The 17,102-nt window shown below is 34.0% G+C and overlaps 2 protein-coding genes across 2 annotated transcripts in view; both read left to right on the top strand.

The window, feature by feature from the left end:
- Positions 1-6,381, top strand: part of LOC108753727 (transcription elongation factor SPT5-like) — a 7,275-nt gene extending 894 nt beyond the window's left edge. The window contains 11 exon segments of the mRNA XM_018495589.1: positions 1,864-1,979; positions 2,094-2,406; positions 2,488-2,717; positions 2,805-3,300; positions 3,404-3,746; positions 3,817-4,406; positions 4,496-4,690; positions 4,692-4,831; positions 4,893-5,279; positions 5,834-5,982; positions 6,127-6,381. Coding sequence (XP_018351091.1) covers positions 1,864-1,979; positions 2,094-2,406; positions 2,488-2,717; positions 2,805-3,300; positions 3,404-3,746; positions 3,817-4,406; positions 4,496-4,690; positions 4,692-4,831; positions 4,893-5,279; positions 5,834-5,982; positions 6,127-6,375 — 3,208 coding nt within the window. The 3' untranslated portion in view covers positions 6,376-6,381.
- Positions 6,382-9,686: 3,305 nt separating this feature from the next.
- Positions 9,687-16,517, top strand: LOC108753773 (transcription elongation factor SPT5-like). Its single transcript, XM_018495661.1, is given in 14 exon segments — positions 9,687-9,893; positions 9,965-10,088; positions 11,967-12,055; positions 12,172-12,424; positions 12,508-12,740; positions 12,840-12,944; positions 12,947-13,198; positions 13,201-13,333; positions 13,422-13,770; positions 13,856-14,445; positions 14,665-15,026; positions 15,113-15,514; positions 15,972-16,147; positions 16,266-16,517. Coding segments are annotated over 14 exon segments (3,330 nt in total). The 5' UTR covers positions 9,687-9,877; the 3' UTR covers positions 16,512-16,517.
- The last annotated feature ends 585 nt before the right edge of the window (positions 16,518-17,102 follow it).

Below are 17,102 nucleotides of genomic sequence, written 5' to 3'. Positions count from 1 at the left end.
AGTAATGATTATTAGTTCTTTAAGTGTGCTAGTCTAAAGTGCAGTCCACTTGTCGCTACACACACATGCTTTGAAGCATTTGATTGACCAATGGGAGGAAAGGATTTTATTGATCAATCAAAAAATGCTTCGAAGCACTTAGTGTAGACTCAAGCTGACTTTTAAGCTGAGCAAATAAAAGACTCATATTTGAGATTAAACTTTAATACATATGCTGTTGCCGTTATTCTTTTTCATGCGTAGCAAATGCAGCGGAAGCAATTATGAAAAATTTGCATCACATGACATTTTTTCTGCCGCAGCGTGCTGCGCATGAAAAGAAGCTTTCAAAATTTACTGCTAGTACTGGAAATCTATAGTATACGTGACATAAACTATAGACTAGTATTGGCAGTAAATTCTGAAACATTAGGTAAATATAACACGTACATTTAAAATTTTTAGTCATAGCATTAATTTATTTTTGTTGTAAATCTAGAAAAATATTAATTATTTTTTAATTTTTTATGTTTTATTTTTTTTGCTAGAGCATAATCCGTATAAAGCTTCGTACTTATTATTATAGATATTCAAATTATACTTTTCTTTTCTATTCATAATATATTTAATTTTTTGCAAAAAGTGTTCCAAATTGAAATGCTTCCCGAACTCCTATAAGAATATTAGCTCTAAATTGTGTTCATTAGCGATGTGTTTATTATATTAGCAATGTTTTTGATTTGTTAAAAGCAAAGGAGTTAATACATTTTCCGAGGTGTGAGGAGCACGCAAAGATTGTTGAATTCATCTTTTCTTTTTTATTCAGTTTTACTTGCTGAATTCGAAAATCAAGAGATCTGTTTTTTATTTCTACAAACTAATGCACACGATGCAATAGGTCTATTCTTTTTATAAAGTTCTTACACGGTTCATCTTTCTTTTCTCTCGATGTTGGAGAGAAAAAGGGAATAGATGAACCGTGCAAGAAATTCAGCTAAAAAGAACAGGCCTAATAAATTGAAGAGAAATAAATATACATTTGCTTTATTTTAACTTATTGTACCGTATGCATTAATTCGAAGAGTGCAAAAATAAAAAATGAACCTACCATATATAATATAACGTTTTCAACTGCAGCGGGTTTTAAATCAACTGATGGAATTCTCTAATGTCTTATCGTTAATTGTTGGTATTGCTGATAGTGACAACTAATGAGAGTCGCGTATTTTTCCAATAGCGAGATTTTCTAAAGCCTGTTCTACAATAGGGTTGCAAGCCGTAAGCCATAAGAAATTAACCAATTGTAGATTATTATTTTTGTTACATTCAACTGCCAATTTTTACGACTTGCAACCTAAAACTGGGAACACAGACTCATGCATAAACACAAGAACATAATTGTATGTATTTTATATATATATATATATATTATATATATATAAAATAATATAATATATTTTACGTTTTAATTGATAATAACATTGAGTGATAAACATACAGTGCATTTGTTAATTAAAAAATTTGATGATTTTGTTATTCGCATTCTTATTCCACTTCTGCGTTATTTATTGTCAGAATCGCGAATAAAAAATTATAGCAAAAAAAAGCATGGGTTTTTGAACAATAATTTTATATGAGTAGAAAAAATGTAGTTATATCACAAAAAAATGAAGGTTCTATTTTCTTCCGTTTGGAAGGAAGAGAATCTCAGATGTTTTTTTTATATCATATCGGGTGTCCCATTTTAACTTGGACACCGAAATATCACAAAATGTTCAAAATATGTAGAAAAATGTTTTGTACAAAATATATATGGATATACGGGTCTAGATTAGTTTATTATGTTATTTTATGATATTAAAAAACAATTTTTTTTACTTATAGCACACAAATTAAATACACAAAAAGAAAGACAGAAGATGTCAGCTCAGAAGAAGAAGAACAATCATGTTACATATCAGATTTCGTGAAACCTCTGGAATCAGAAGAAGAATCTGAAGGTATAAAGAATTTGAAAAAAATTTTTAATTACACAAGTGAATAAAAATTAAATGATTTCTTTTACAAATTTTTATTTATGTTTGTATGTTATGTTTTATATTTTATGATTCCAGGAGAAGATTTAGACAATATCAGTGAAAATGAGGAAGAACAAGAAAAAGAAGAAGAACAAGAAGAAGAAGAAGAAGAAGAAGATGATGATGATGATGATGATGATGATGAAGATGATGACAAGCCGAGAAAGAAAAAGAAAAGTAGAGTTGCTAGCTTCATCATAGATGAAGCTGAAGTAGACGATGATGTGGAAGATGACGATGAATGGGAAGAAGGTGCGCATGAAATTGGTATCGTGGGAAATGAGGTGGACGAATTAGGACCGACTGCGCGTGAGATTGAAAGACGACGTAGAGATACAAATCTTTGGAAGTATTTAGAATTTGAAGATAATTTTATATATATCATGTTTGTTTTAATAAAAATTTTTGATCTTTTGAACATATTTTTTAGTACACAAGAAGAGGAAATTGAGGAGTACCTTCGAAAAAGATATAGCAACAAATCGATAGTCGCTCATTCTTTTGGCGACGGCGGCGAAGAAATGAGCGAGGAAATCATTCAACAAACTTTATTACCAGGAGTGAAAGATCCAAATTTGTGGATGGTAAAATGTCGAATAGGAGAAGAAAAAGCCACAGTACTGTTATTGATGCGCAAGTTCATCGCGCATCAGAATTCAAGTGAGTTAATATAAATTTGACAGATTATCTTACCGAATATACTTTACTGCATGTCTCTAAATATCCTTTTCTTTTTAAAAAATTTAGATGAACCTCTTCAAATAAAATCTGTTGTGACACCGGAAGGAGTTAAGGGATATATATACATAGAGGCTTACAAGCAATCGCATGTAAAAACTGCTATTGACAATGTTGGAAGTCTCAGAATGGGTATATGGAAACAACAAATGGTGCCAATTAAAGAGATGACAGAAGTACTGCGAGTAGTTAAAGAACAAATCCGTTTAAAACCTAAACAATGGGTCCGTGTGAAACGAGGCATTTACAAAGATGATTTAGCTCAGATTGATTATATTGATTTAGCACAAAATCAAGTTCATTTGAAATTGCTTCCGAGAATCGATTACTCTAGATTTCGTGGCGCGTTGAGAACAGTACAGAACGAATCCGACGTATTGAAACGTAAGAAGAACAAGCAACCAGTAAAACCATTTAATCCTGAAGCAGTTCGAGCTATTGGAGGAGAAGTCACTAAAAATGGAGATTTTCATATTTTTGAAGGAAATAGATATAGTCATAAAGGGTTTGTTTTATTTTATAATATTATTACATGTCATTATTTATACGTATATTTAGGTATATACACATAATTTCGATCAATTAAAATAATTTTTTATTTTGTGTAGATTTCTTTACAAAAATTTTTCCATAAATAATATTACGGTGGAGGGTGTTAAACCTACACTTTCCGAATTAGAAAAATTTGAAGAAGTGCCGCAAGATGTTGAAATAGATTCCAATGATATGTCAGGAAGTGGAATATTTGAAGAAAAAAATCAACTTTATTCCTTCAGTAATGGAGATAATGTAATAGTATGCGAAGGTGAACTTATAAATCTACAGGGAAAAATCATTTCTATAGATGGTAACACAATTATGGTTATGCCCAAACATGAAGAACTTAACGAAGCTTTGGAATTACAAGCTTCAGAATTACGAAAATATTTTGTGCAAGGCGACCACGTGAAGGTAAATTTAGCGCGTTAAAAAACTATACTCTTTTCGACAACATTGTAATCTCATTTTAATTAATCTGCAGGTTACAGCAGGACGATATGAAGGCGACACAGGTTTAATTGTTAGAGTAGAACAAAACAGAGTAGTTTTATTCTCCGATTTGACAATGCACGAACTCGAGGTTCTACCGAGGGATCTACAATTATGTTCTGACACGGCAACTGGTGTTGACAGCTTAGGTCAATTCCAATGGGGTGACTTGGTGCAGCTAGATGCACAAACAGTTGGTGTTATTGTTCGATTGGAACGTGACAATTTCCATGTCTTGTCTATACATGGGAAAATAATTGAAGTAAGACCGCAAGCTCTTACGAAGCGTCGCGAAAGCAGAAATACAATCGCATTGGACTCTCAACAGAACACTATACAAAAAAAAGATATTATTAAAGTAGTTGACGGACTGCATGCTGGCCGAGGAGGTGAAATTAAGCATCTTTATAGAAGTTTTGCCTTTTTGCACTCGAGAATGTTTGTTGACAACGGTGGAATATTCGTATGCAAGACCAGACATTTACAGTTGTCCGGTGGAAATAAAACAACTTCTATTAACTCTATGTCACCAGTGACAGGATTTATGTCACCTAAAATTACCTCCCCGATGCATCCCAGCGGGTAAGATCTTTTATTTTCATTCTATACTCACTTTATTAATATATTTTTTCGAAGTTTACTTATATGTAAATTATTGCTCAATCTTACAGAGGTAGTTTTGGACAAAATAGCAAAGGTGGAGGCAAAGGTCGTAGCAGCATTGATGGTATAAGACGTGATCGAGAATTAATAGGAATTACCGTCAAAATAACAAGTGGACCTTATAAAGGAAACGTGGGTATTGTAAAAGATGCGACACAGACAACAGCACGAGTAGAACTGCATTCGACGTGCCACACTATCTCGGTTGATCGTTCTCATATAGCAACCGTTGGTGTTTCAACAAGAGATGGGGGTTTCAGCAGCTACAACAGAACTCCGATTTATGGACTCGGTGGACAGACGCCTTTGTATGAACGTGAGTATATTTATACACATGTACTTCTGTTATGTGAGATGATTCTTTTATGTGGAAAGTATAATCTTTTTTAATTCGAATCTTATCAGATGGTTCTCGTACTCCACATTACGCCGGTTCGATGACACCATCTCACGATGGCTCACGAACACCAGGTCAGTCCGGAGTCTGGGATCCGACAATTACTAATACACCTGCTAGGACGAATGATTTTGATGAATATAACATGGAGAAGGGTGGCTCACCTGGTTATCCTTCCGAATACACTCCTACTGAAGGGCCGTTTATTCCACAGACTCCGAGCATTATGTATGGCTCGGAACAAACCTACGGTTCATGTCATTCGAGTCCTATAGAAAGTTCTATCGTGAATTCAAGTTGTGAGAGCTACAGTGCTACTCCATCCTCAACGAATACTGGATACATCAACAATTCATATAACGCGTTTTCGACGCCTTCTCCAGATTATACACCTAGTAAGTAATATATAGAATCTGAAGTAGAGATGAAGATTTATACATACAATACATATTTTTATTATTGGATCTCCATATTGTAATAATTTTATAACTTAATTTTGCAATATTGCCCTTTAATTTTCTTTTCACGTTATTTAAAAATTATAAATAAAGGTTTATGACTATTTTAACACTATCTATTCTACTTAATTATATTTTTTTATATAATTGTGTTGAACAATAGAGACAAATTGAATTAATTAATGAAATTAAATATGTGTTTTAGAGAAACAGAAATCACTGCATCATCTCATATTTTATATTCACGATCCCTTTAATTTTTCAAATCACACCTTTATTAAATTTTTTAATAAACTAAGACATTATACGTTACATATAAAATGAGAATCACGATCAAATTTAAATATACCGGATTAATCAATTCTATATAAATCGAAATGTTTTTACATGAAGCTATACATCATCTGTAACAGAAACAAATTTTCAGCATTGTGATAAATTATTCGATAAGAAGTTCAGTACTTATGCAGCATAATTTATCATTCTTGCAGGTAGTCCATATAATCCACTAACACCTCATTTAGGATTGGATGCAGATGACGATTCAGATTGGCATACAACGGATATTGAAGTTCGCATTCGTGATATCCATAATGATCCTGCCCTCGTTGGACAACAAGGAGTCATCCGACAAGTTTCAGTAAGCAGTTCTGTGTTTTAATTTTGGACTTAATAAAGATATTATTAGGCATTAATAGATATTATTGGATATCGATAATTTATATACACATTCGTTTTTGTGATTGCACTGAGTTTAAAAAAATAACACGTTTATTTGTGGCAGGGTGGTATGTGCACGGTTTATCTACCTACGGAAGATCGAACAGTGAGCATAGTGTGTGGACAATTAGAATATGTAGTACCATCATGTGGCGATCGAGTCAAAGTGATTCTTGGTGAACAAGATCGTGAAGCCATCGGCACTTTACTTTCGATCGACAATCAAGAGGGAGTGGTAAAGCTCACTACGGATGAGATAAAATTCTTCCAATTTCGGTTTTTGGGTAAAATGGAAGACGTAAAACAAGGATAGAATGATTCGATATATACAATATATCACTATTGATAGCATACTCTTTTAATGCGCCTTATGTCTTATAAATAACATAGTAAATAATATTTGTATATTATAAACACATTATATGTCTGTTTTTTCTCATGTTCTACATTATAATTTGTAGGGAATTCGAAATAGTAGGAAAGAGAATGCATCGTTTTGATTTTTGAATATTGCTGTCATGATTACAATTTGATTATCAAACTGATTGAACAAACGCTATTTATATACAGTAATATTTATTTAATAATGAAATGTTTATTAGAATTGAATTCTTGTTAAAATTTACATCAAACATAATCGCGTTAACTATTTACAGTAGATTAAAAATTTTTAACGCATTTATTATCTATTTCGTATAATTCGTATGATAATCAAAGCTGTAATTTTTAAACATGGTCCAAAATTGATACTGTTTTAGAAACGATCATGTAAAGTAATTATGCTCAAAGTAAAAAATTAACTATTCCTACATATACATATACTATTATAATAGCTTAATAAAATAGCTCAATAATAGCTCAATAAAATATATTAAGAATTTCGCGGTTAATTTACTATATTATCGATTTACAACAGTTTTAAAGTACACTGAGTGCGCACCAGTTCTGCCAATGAAAAACTCAATTAGATTCTAGAGGCCATCACTACTCCCGCTGAATAATTTCATCGGCGATCCTCTTTTCTTTGTAAATATATTCACCCTTACAAGAAAAAACAGACTATAAATTATAGTGATTCCTTTTTGTGGATAAGTATTTATATATTTGTTTTTCTACATTTATATTTTTATTTCTAATTATTTTACTTTATTTTGCTAATCATTTTGTATTAAAATACAAATTTCAATATTATCTTTGATAGTATTAAAAAGGCTGCTCTGTTTTTATCAAATATATTTGCAATTTGCAAGCCGTTGAATAAAATTGGAATTCTTCTAATTGTAAACTAAGTACATTTAATTTAAAGTTGTAAAAAAAATTTAAATAAATAAAAACGAACCAATTTATAAAGATCTTTCACCACTCCCGTCAATTTTTAATGGCGCTCCTTTTTCTCAGCAAACACCAAGTTACGCATGTAACAATTAATGTAACTGTAGTAATATATATTACACGTATTATATTACAGTTATATTCTTGCATAGCAAATTAATCCTAAGACGTACATTAACTGTGTAACTGGAGGTTTGCTGAATTTGAATATTTTTTCTATTACATACGAATTTAATATTTTCATGCAATGTATTTATTTGATACTAAATATAGAATATAAAAAAAGAATTAAATCTTTTTGATATAAAATATATAAAACGTTTATACATTTTTACAATAGTTTTGCTTACACATTTCGCTTATATGTATAAGGTATCTCGTATACAAAATGCATGTATTATCATAGTACAAAAACATGCACGTATAATTTAAGAAAATCTGAATTCTAGTTCTGCAATAAGAAAATTTTTACATTTTTATTAAATAAATTTTTTAATAATATACAATGTTTATTGATGAATCCTTGAATAAAAATTTTAATTTCGCATCTCCTAAAATAAAAGTTGTTAAATTTTGAGAAATTTGAAATTGAATATTCAAATAAGTGAATTTAGCGAATTTTGATTTATAATATGCGTCTGCATTAAAAGGAATTATAAAGTTATATTTTTAATGTAAATTTTCAGCCCGTTTTTAATAAACATAATTACTAATGGTTAAGTATATTTTAAAGCCTCTATAATTATTAACAATTATATATAGAGACTTTGAACACACTTTAAATCGAGCTAGAGACCTTCACCATCCCTATCGATTACATCAAAGAGAAACCTGAGAGAGAACATGACGGCCCAAAACCTGCCGCGCACTAGTGTCCTCTGACAAAGTGGATGTAAACTACATAGCAACGTCCATTTTTCTTGGGATACATCGTTCATTTTTGCTGACGCCTAATCATTTGCAAGCTACTAATGATTATTGTATTGTATTTTATTTTACATTATGTCTACTATAGTCTATTGTATTATATTTTATGTTTATTACTTTGTTAACATATATAGTCTTTCTCGTAAAGCTTCGCAATAAACTAAATTAAATTAATTAAACTAAATTAATCATGATTTCTTTTTTCTTCTATTTCTTTCTCTGATCCGTATTTCAGCTACTCGATATTTAAATAATTCCGAAAGAGAGAACGAAAAAAGAAAGAAGTAAGATAGAAGTTTAGATAACGTTACTGAGCAACTTACTTATTTCGTGTATGCGTACTCCATTTTGGCCAAAAATGGATGAAATCAGAGAGTTGCTCTACTGTATATTGTTACGTCCCGGGGAGGTTCGGCCGGTTCCCAATTTCGAACTAACCCGAGACTCTGGGTTTAAAATTGTTTCACGGTTTGTGCCTCAAAAAAGGTCTCGGCCGTATTTTGTCCGATCAAATGATTGGCTAAAGCCGGGCACTAGATACGCCAACTATGGTGGATTCCGGATCGCTCCACGGTTGCTCTCTCGCTCTCTCTAGATAATCGACGAATCTTTCCAGTACTTCGGGACAGTCGGGACAACTTGCGACGGCATGTCGAGTAACAGTTAATACGGAACATGCATTACAAGATTTGAAACGTTCAGGGAGTGAATATAATGCCCAAATGAATATAATGCCGTAAGACCTCTTGATAGTTCCTCTTTTCGTTTTCCGACGTGAAAATATAACATTCAGGGCATTTAATGGTACCGCTTTTCCTATGTTGGAAGAATAGCGAAGATACGCAACATGCACCACGTGGAGAACGGTTTAAGGCCGGGAGTACATAGAAAAACATTAGACGTAATCAGTAAGGAAATCGTAAGATTGGATTCGCTACTGGTCTTACGGTCTACCGTGATTGGGCAATTCGCTTACTGATTACGTCTTACGACCTTACATTTTTGTATGTGCCATGGGCTTAACTGCCAAGATTCGAATGTCGATGGATGCGCGCGAACGCGGATACGTGGGACACAATTCGAGAATTGAAAAGAAATAAGAAACAACTTGAACTTCAGTTAAGACTTAATCGTGAGTGTGGAACTGGACATGAGTGAGCGCTCACTGTTATTGAAGTATTCTTGCAGACCTGAAATGCTGATTGGATAATCTAAAAGAATATAGCAATAATAGCGAGCGCTCATTCAACTGTTGAGTTTGCTGAACGCAGCCATTGGGTGAACAAGGATAAAACAATACACGGGGCTACTCGAGTGATGTTTTCGAACGCCCATGCATGTATCCTTTCTATGATTTTTATAATTTCTTGTTCGACTTCGGCGCCATGATGGATTAGTTGTCGTCAAGTTGTCGTGTTTGATCTTTCCTTATGTCGGAAATTTGTTACTAATTTGTTCATTTGTCGGAACAATTATCATTCTCATTAATTCATAATACTCTTATACGTTCTCTGCGTTTCCAGTCTCAATATCCAGCACGCGCGAATAATTCCGATATGTCAGATTCAGAAGGTAATTCCATCAACAGGGGCTAAGATGGATCAAAATATAACGTAGAATGTACATAATGAGACTTATTGTAGGTGCCAGCGATGCTGGAAGCATCGGAGGAAGATCTCGGAGCGTTTCTCGTAGCAGGAGTCTTTCACGAAGCTCGGGATCCAGGAGTCGATCCATATCTCGATCACGTTCCCGCTCACCATCTGGGTGAGTATAAACTGCAAAGCACCTGATACAGCTAGAATTGTGTATGTAATTTTATATGTAATAGATGTAGAACTCATCGAATCTATTGACACATGTACTCAGAACTCTCTATTCATAGCATAAATTTATTTTTGTTCAAAATTTAAGAAAATATTAATTGTTTTCAATTTAGCGAGAATAGTAGTGGACAAATGACGAAAAATAATATCTGTTAGACAATATAATTAAACTAGGATAGGACTTCTTATGATTAAATTAATGAGCATCAGAGAGAGAGAGAGAGAGAGAGAGAGAGAGAGAGAGAGAGAGAGCAATAATAAATTTGAAATCAACATATGTTTGAACATGTTTCGATTTATTTTGAACTATCTTTCAACAATTATTTGTTAAAAGATTAAATATGAAACATTAAATTGATTTTAAATTTATTATTGTGCTTTAGTTATTGCACTGACTTTTACAATTTTATGCAGCAAATCTTTGCTGATGAAGACCCCCTATTTCATAGATTTATACAAAAATGAATAGCGAGCAAAGCTTTTAGCTGTGGTTCACTTGATTAACTTAATGCTTGAACCATTTTTTGATTGGTCAATTTTTTGAATGGTCTGTTCAATGCTTCATTCATGGCATAGTAGGAGTAGCCAGCGAAGCTTTGTTCTATGAAAAGGTAAGGCTTCAGCGAAGAATGAATGCTGGCTTTGTTTTTGACAGAGTGGAGGGTCTTCATCAGCAAAGCTTTGTTGTATGAAATTGTACCTTATGGCCTGATTGTACCAATATTACTTTAATTTTAAACAAGACTTAAAGTAACATTGGTGCAATCAAGTCTTAGAGAACTAAAATTTGCATCTAAGTTTATTTTATAAGATACAATGTTGTCACTCAAACAAAATGTTCGTTTGTCTACATATTCAATTGAATCCTCTTGCAGGTTTATTTCTTTCTAAATCGTCATCCTAAGTGGCGGGATTTGGTATTTGCGGCAATGAGCTTTCGAGTTCCTAACGCCTAATAATAATAATAATAATAAATCGTCATCCTTTATTGGGGGCGATGCATGCTCTTGAGATTTCTTTTTGAAACCTTCGAAATTTAATGAAGAAGATACTCTTATATTTATTTATACGATCCACCAATTAATCTTTTGTCTTGTGACATGACTTTAGATGTTGCACAACACTAATTACAATATATACAGTTAATTTGCTACAAAAGAAACATATATTAAAATTTGATCTAAATAAAGAAAATTGAAAAGTTAACAAATTTATTGTAATTGTTTATGATTCAAGGAGTGTCCCAATTGATTCATGTGTTCTGGAACTCATTCAGAAACTTCACTCGAGTGCATCTATATATCATGCTATTCTTATTTAACTCTTAAGTAGGCATACAAAATCACACAGTGATTGTTACAAAGTTGCCCTGAAACTTTCTCCTGAGGAGACTGAATACTAGATTGTTTGATTCATCTTTTTACTTGTAATACAATGACCCGTTTTAAACAAATTGGAAATTGACTCATAGGAAAGAAAATGGAAAAAAAACTGACTATAACTTTATGCGCATACTTAAGGATTAACATTTGGTGAATAAGAAGAATAAAATGAAAAATTATAGTAAAAAAGAATAGGTTTTTTTTGTAACAATTTCAGCGAGTAAAAAATACCCAGTTTTGTACTTTCACAAATAAAAGTAAGATTTTTCCTTGCGTTTAAAAGGAAGAAAATCTTAGATATTTTAGATATATATATGTGTATACATATTATGGGTATGTATGGGTGTGTGCGTGCGTGCGTGTGTGTGCATGTGCGCGCGCGCGCGCGCGCGTGTGTGTGGATTAATTAATTTTATAAATGTTTATTTTACTTACAGATCAGAAGATGGAGATGCAAAGATAGATGAAGCAGAAGAAGTCAGATCAGGAGATGAAGAAATTGTGGAAATGGAAGAGGAACCTGAAGGTATAATAAATCAAACAATTTCAATATGCACAAATAAAATTTAAGTATTTTTTAAAACAATTTTTATGAATTGTTTTATAATTTTTTTTTATATATCTTATGTTTTATGGTTACAGGAGAAGACTTGGATAGCAGTGAATACGATGAGGAAGAGGAAGAAGAAGATGATGATAGGCCGAGAAAGAAAAAAAAGAAAGATAGATTCGGTGGTTTTATCATAGATGAAGCTGAAGTAGATGATGAAGTAGAAGATGATGATGAATGGGAAGAAGGCGCTCAAGAAATTGGTATTGTGGGAAACGAGGTGGACGAATTAGGACCGACTGCGCGTGAGATTGAAGGACGACGTAGAGGTACAAATCTTTGGGAGTAAGTATTCAAAATTTAAAAATGATTTTATATACTTCAATGTTTGTTTTAACAAAAATAAGTCCTTAATGAATATTTTCTAGTTCGCAGAAAGAAGACGAAATTGAGGAATATCTCCGAAAGAAATATGCCGATGAATCAATCGCCGCTCGTCGTTTTGGTGACGGTGGCGAAGAAATGAGTGACGAAATCACTCAGCAAACTTTATTGCCAGGCGTGAAAGATCCAAATTTGTGGATGGTAAAATGTCGTATAGGAGAAGAAAAAGCCACAGTACTATTACTGATGCGGAAGTTTATTACGTATCAATTTTCGAGTAAGAAATATAAATTTGCAAGATTATATTACTTTGATTATATTATGTTATATCTTATTGCTTGATTTCAAATATTCCTTTATCTTTTTAAAATTGTAGACGAACCTCTTCAAATAAAATCCGTTGTGGCACCGGAAGGAGTTAAGGGATACATATACATAGAAGCATACAAGCAGCCGCATGTAAAAGCTGCTATTGAAAATGTCGGAACCTCAGCATGGGTATATGGAAGCAACAAATGATGCCTATTAAAGAGATGACGGATGTATTACGAGTAGTTAAAGAACAGACGGGTTTAAAAGCTAAACAATGGGTCCGTTTAAAACGAGGCATTTATAAAGATATAGCTCAAGTTGATTATGTGGACTTAGCACAAAATCAAGTTCACTTGAAATTACTTCCAAGAATTGATTATACTAGACCTCGTGGCGCGTTGAGAACAGCGCAGAGTGAATCCGAAGCATTAAACACAAGAAGAAAAGACGACCACCAGCGAAACCATTTGATCCTGAAGCAATTCGTACTATTGGTGGAGAAGTTACCAGCGACGGAGATTTCCTTATTTTTGAAGGAAACAGATATAGTCGTAAAGGGTTTGTTTTATTATATATTATTATTATATATTATTACGGTATTTACATATACATAATTTTATTTAAAATTTTTTTGTATTTTGTGCAGTTTTCTTTACAAAAATTTTACCACAAGTGCTATTATCGCGGAGGGTGTTAAACCTACACTTTCCGAATTAGAAAGATTTGAAGAAGCGCCAGAAGGTGTTGAGATAGATTTAAGTGGTACGCCAGGAACTGGAACTTCCGGAAAAGAAGATCAATCTGTAGCTCACTCTTTTAGTAATGGAGACAATGTAGAAGTGTGCGAAGGTGAACTTGTAAATCTACAAGGAAAAATTGTTTCCATTGATGGGAACATGATTATGGTTATGCCGAAATATGAAAAACTTAAAGAAGCTTTGGAATTCCAAGCTTCAGAATTACGAAAATATTTTACGCAAGGTGATCATGTAAAGGTAAATTTAGCGCGTTATAGAAAACTATATTTTACACGAAGAAAAATTATATTTTATCGTACATTATATTTTAATTAATCTCTAGGTTGTAGCAGGACGATATGAAGGCGATACAGGTTTAATTGTTAGAGTAGAACAAAATAGAGTAGTTTTATTCTCCGATTTGTCTATGCACGAACTCGAGGTTCTTCCGAGGGATCTGCAATTGTGTTCTGATATGGCAACTGGTGTTGACAGCTTAGGTCAATTCCAATGGGGTGACTTGGTGCAGCTAGATGCACAGACAGTTGGTGTTATCGTTCGGTTGGAACGTGAGAATTTCCATGTCTTGTCTATGCATGGGAAAGTAGTTGAAGCAAGACCACAAGGTCTTACGAAACGCCGCGAAAATAGAAATGCGGTCGCTTTGGATTCTCAACAAAATACGATACAAAAGAAAGATATTGTTAAAGTAGTTGACGGACCACATGCTGGTCGAGGCGGTGAAATTAAGCATCTTTATAGAAGTTTTGCCTTTTTGCACTCGAGAATGTTTGTTGACAACGGTGGAATATTCGTATGCAAGACCAGACATTTACAGTTGTCCGGTGGAAATAAAACAACTTCTATTAACTCTATGTCACCAGTGGCAGGATTTATGTCACCTAGAATTGCCTCTCCGATGCATCCTAGCGGGTATGGTTTTTTATTCTCATTCTATTCTTAAAGATCGCGTTCAGCAGATTCAACTGTTATGGAGCGAATCCAAGCGCTCGCTGCTATTGGTACATTTTTTTAAATCATCCGATACTAGCGAGCGCTTACAGATATTCGCTCCGTAACAGTTGAGTCTACTGAACGCGATCATTGACACAGTATTTTTCAAAGTTTACTTATTTATTTTTAATCTTATAGAGGTGGTTTTGGACGAGGCGGCGGAGGTGGGCGAGGAAGAGGTCGTGGTGGCGGTGGCGGTGCAAGACGCGACCGAGAATTAATAGGAACCACTATCAAAATAACAGGCGGACCATACAAAGGAAACGTGGGTATTGTAAAAGATGCGACAGAAACAACAGCACGCGTGGAACTGCACTCGACTTGCCAGACGATCTCTGTCGATCGTTCTCATATAGCAAATGTCGGCGTTCCGTCAAAGGATGGTGGCTTCAGCAGTTACAACAGAACTCCAGCTTACGGAGCTGGTGGACAGACGCCGATGTACGCACGAGATGGATCGAAAACACCTATGCACGGTTCTCAAACTCCGACGTACGAAAGTGAGTATATCTTTTCATATATATTTCTTTTATGTAGGACGAATTTTTTATATGGAAAATATAATCTTTTTAATTCTAATGTATAGATGGTTCTCGTACTCCGCATTATGGTTCGATGACGCCATCTCACGATGGTTCGCGAACACCAGGTCAATCTGGAGCTTGGGATCCAACAGTTACTAACACACCTGCCAGGACGAACGATTTCGATGGATACAGTATGGAAGAGGGTGGCTCACCTGGTTATGGACCCGGATATCCTCCTACTGGAGGACCATTTACTCCACAAACTCCGGGCACTATGTACGGCTCAGAACAAAGCTTTAGCTCATATCAGCCAAGTCCTAGTCCTGCGGGCAGTGCTACCGCAAGCCCAAGTCCTGCAGGTTACGTTGCTACTCCATCCCCAAGTGGTACCGGATACACCACTAGTCCACATGGTGCGTTTGCGACGCCTTCTCCATTGGGTTATAGTCCTATGACTCCTGGTAAGTAATATATAGAATCTTAGCGAGTAAAGATAGAACTGGTTTATAATCTTTATTATAGGATCTCAATATTGCAATAATTTAATGCTATAATAAAACTGTATTTTAATTTTTTTCCCGTGTTATTTACAAATATTAATTTTAAATAAAGCTCTATGATTATATTATTTATATATTTATCTTAATCTACTCAATTAGATTTTTTGTATAATTGTATTAAAATGCAGAAACAAATTTTGTGAATAAGAGTGAAATGTGAATTCTTGAAACTTCATTTACGCTTGTTCAACCTTTAACTTTTCAAATCAATCTTTCATTAAACAAAAATATACGTGGGATAAGAGTTAGAATTAGCTGAGAAAAATTTTCGGTGTAATAAATTATATTATGAGACTCTTGCTTTTATATTATGAGCACTTGCTCAATACACATGTAGCATAATTTGTAATTCTTACAGGTATACCAGGTAGTCCATACAATCCACAAACGCCTGGTTCAGGAATAGATGCAGGTGTCGGTTCTGGTATTATAGGTAGCTCAGAATGGCATACAACAGATATCGAAGTTCGCATTCGCGATTCTCATGACGATCCTGCGCTCGCTGGACAGCAAGCAGTTATCCGAGGAATTTCGGTAAGTAATTCTGTCAATTCTGAACAGGGTAAAGTATTATTGTGACATCGATAGAGTTTATATGCGCGTTTTTATGATTACACTGATTTTACAAAAGTAACACGTTTATTTATGGCAGGGTGGTATGTGCACTGTTTATCTACCTACCGAGGATCGAGTGGTGAACTTAGTGTGTGAACAATTAGAGCCTGTGGTACCATCACGTGGCGATCGAGTCAAAGTGATTCTAGGTGAAGACCGTGAAGCCGTCGGCACTTTACTTTCGATTGACAATCAAGAGGGAGTGGTAAAACTCAACACGGACGAGATAAAATTTTTGCAATTGCGGTTTTTGTGTAAAATGAAAGACACAAAACAAGGATAAAATGACGCAATAGCATTGATAACATGCTCCTCTAATGCGGCTTAGCTGTCTAATACGTATTTAATACAATAATTATGACAGAGCACGAGCATGGCATAGTAGCGCACGAGATTGCTATGCCAGACATCTTGGGTTCGATCCCAAGCAGATTGAAGGATGTTCACGCGCTCGTAGCTCGTCTTTGGTGGTCTGGCAAACCACTAAGACTATCTATTGCCAAGAGAACCTCTCAAAACTACCGTTCGGAACCGGCGTTAAATTGTAGGTCTCGTATATCTCTGTGTACAACCTGCGTGCGCACCACAGGCATATATACGAGAGACCACAGGCATACGTATAGGCCTGGTTCCGATTTGGGATGTTGCGCCATTGGATTGGAATTATAAATGATAATTGTATGTTATACACTTTATATGTCTATTTTCTCTCTTGTTCTATATAATTTATAGGGAATTGAGAGACTACAGTAGGAAAGGAAAAGCATTCTTTAATATTTGATTGTTGCTGACATGATTACGATTATTTTTATCAAACTGATAATCACGTTATAATTATTTTATAACATGAATTAATGCTATGTATAATACATAT

This window comes from Trachymyrmex septentrionalis, unplaced genomic scaffold, assembly GCF_001594115.1.
Source record: "Trachymyrmex septentrionalis isolate Tsep2-gDNA-1 unplaced genomic scaffold, Tsep1.0 scaffold71, whole genome shotgun sequence".
Taxonomy (NCBI): Eukaryota; Metazoa; Arthropoda; class Insecta; order Hymenoptera; family Formicidae; genus Trachymyrmex; species Trachymyrmex septentrionalis.
This window is presented reverse-complemented; position numbering and strand designations above follow the sequence as displayed.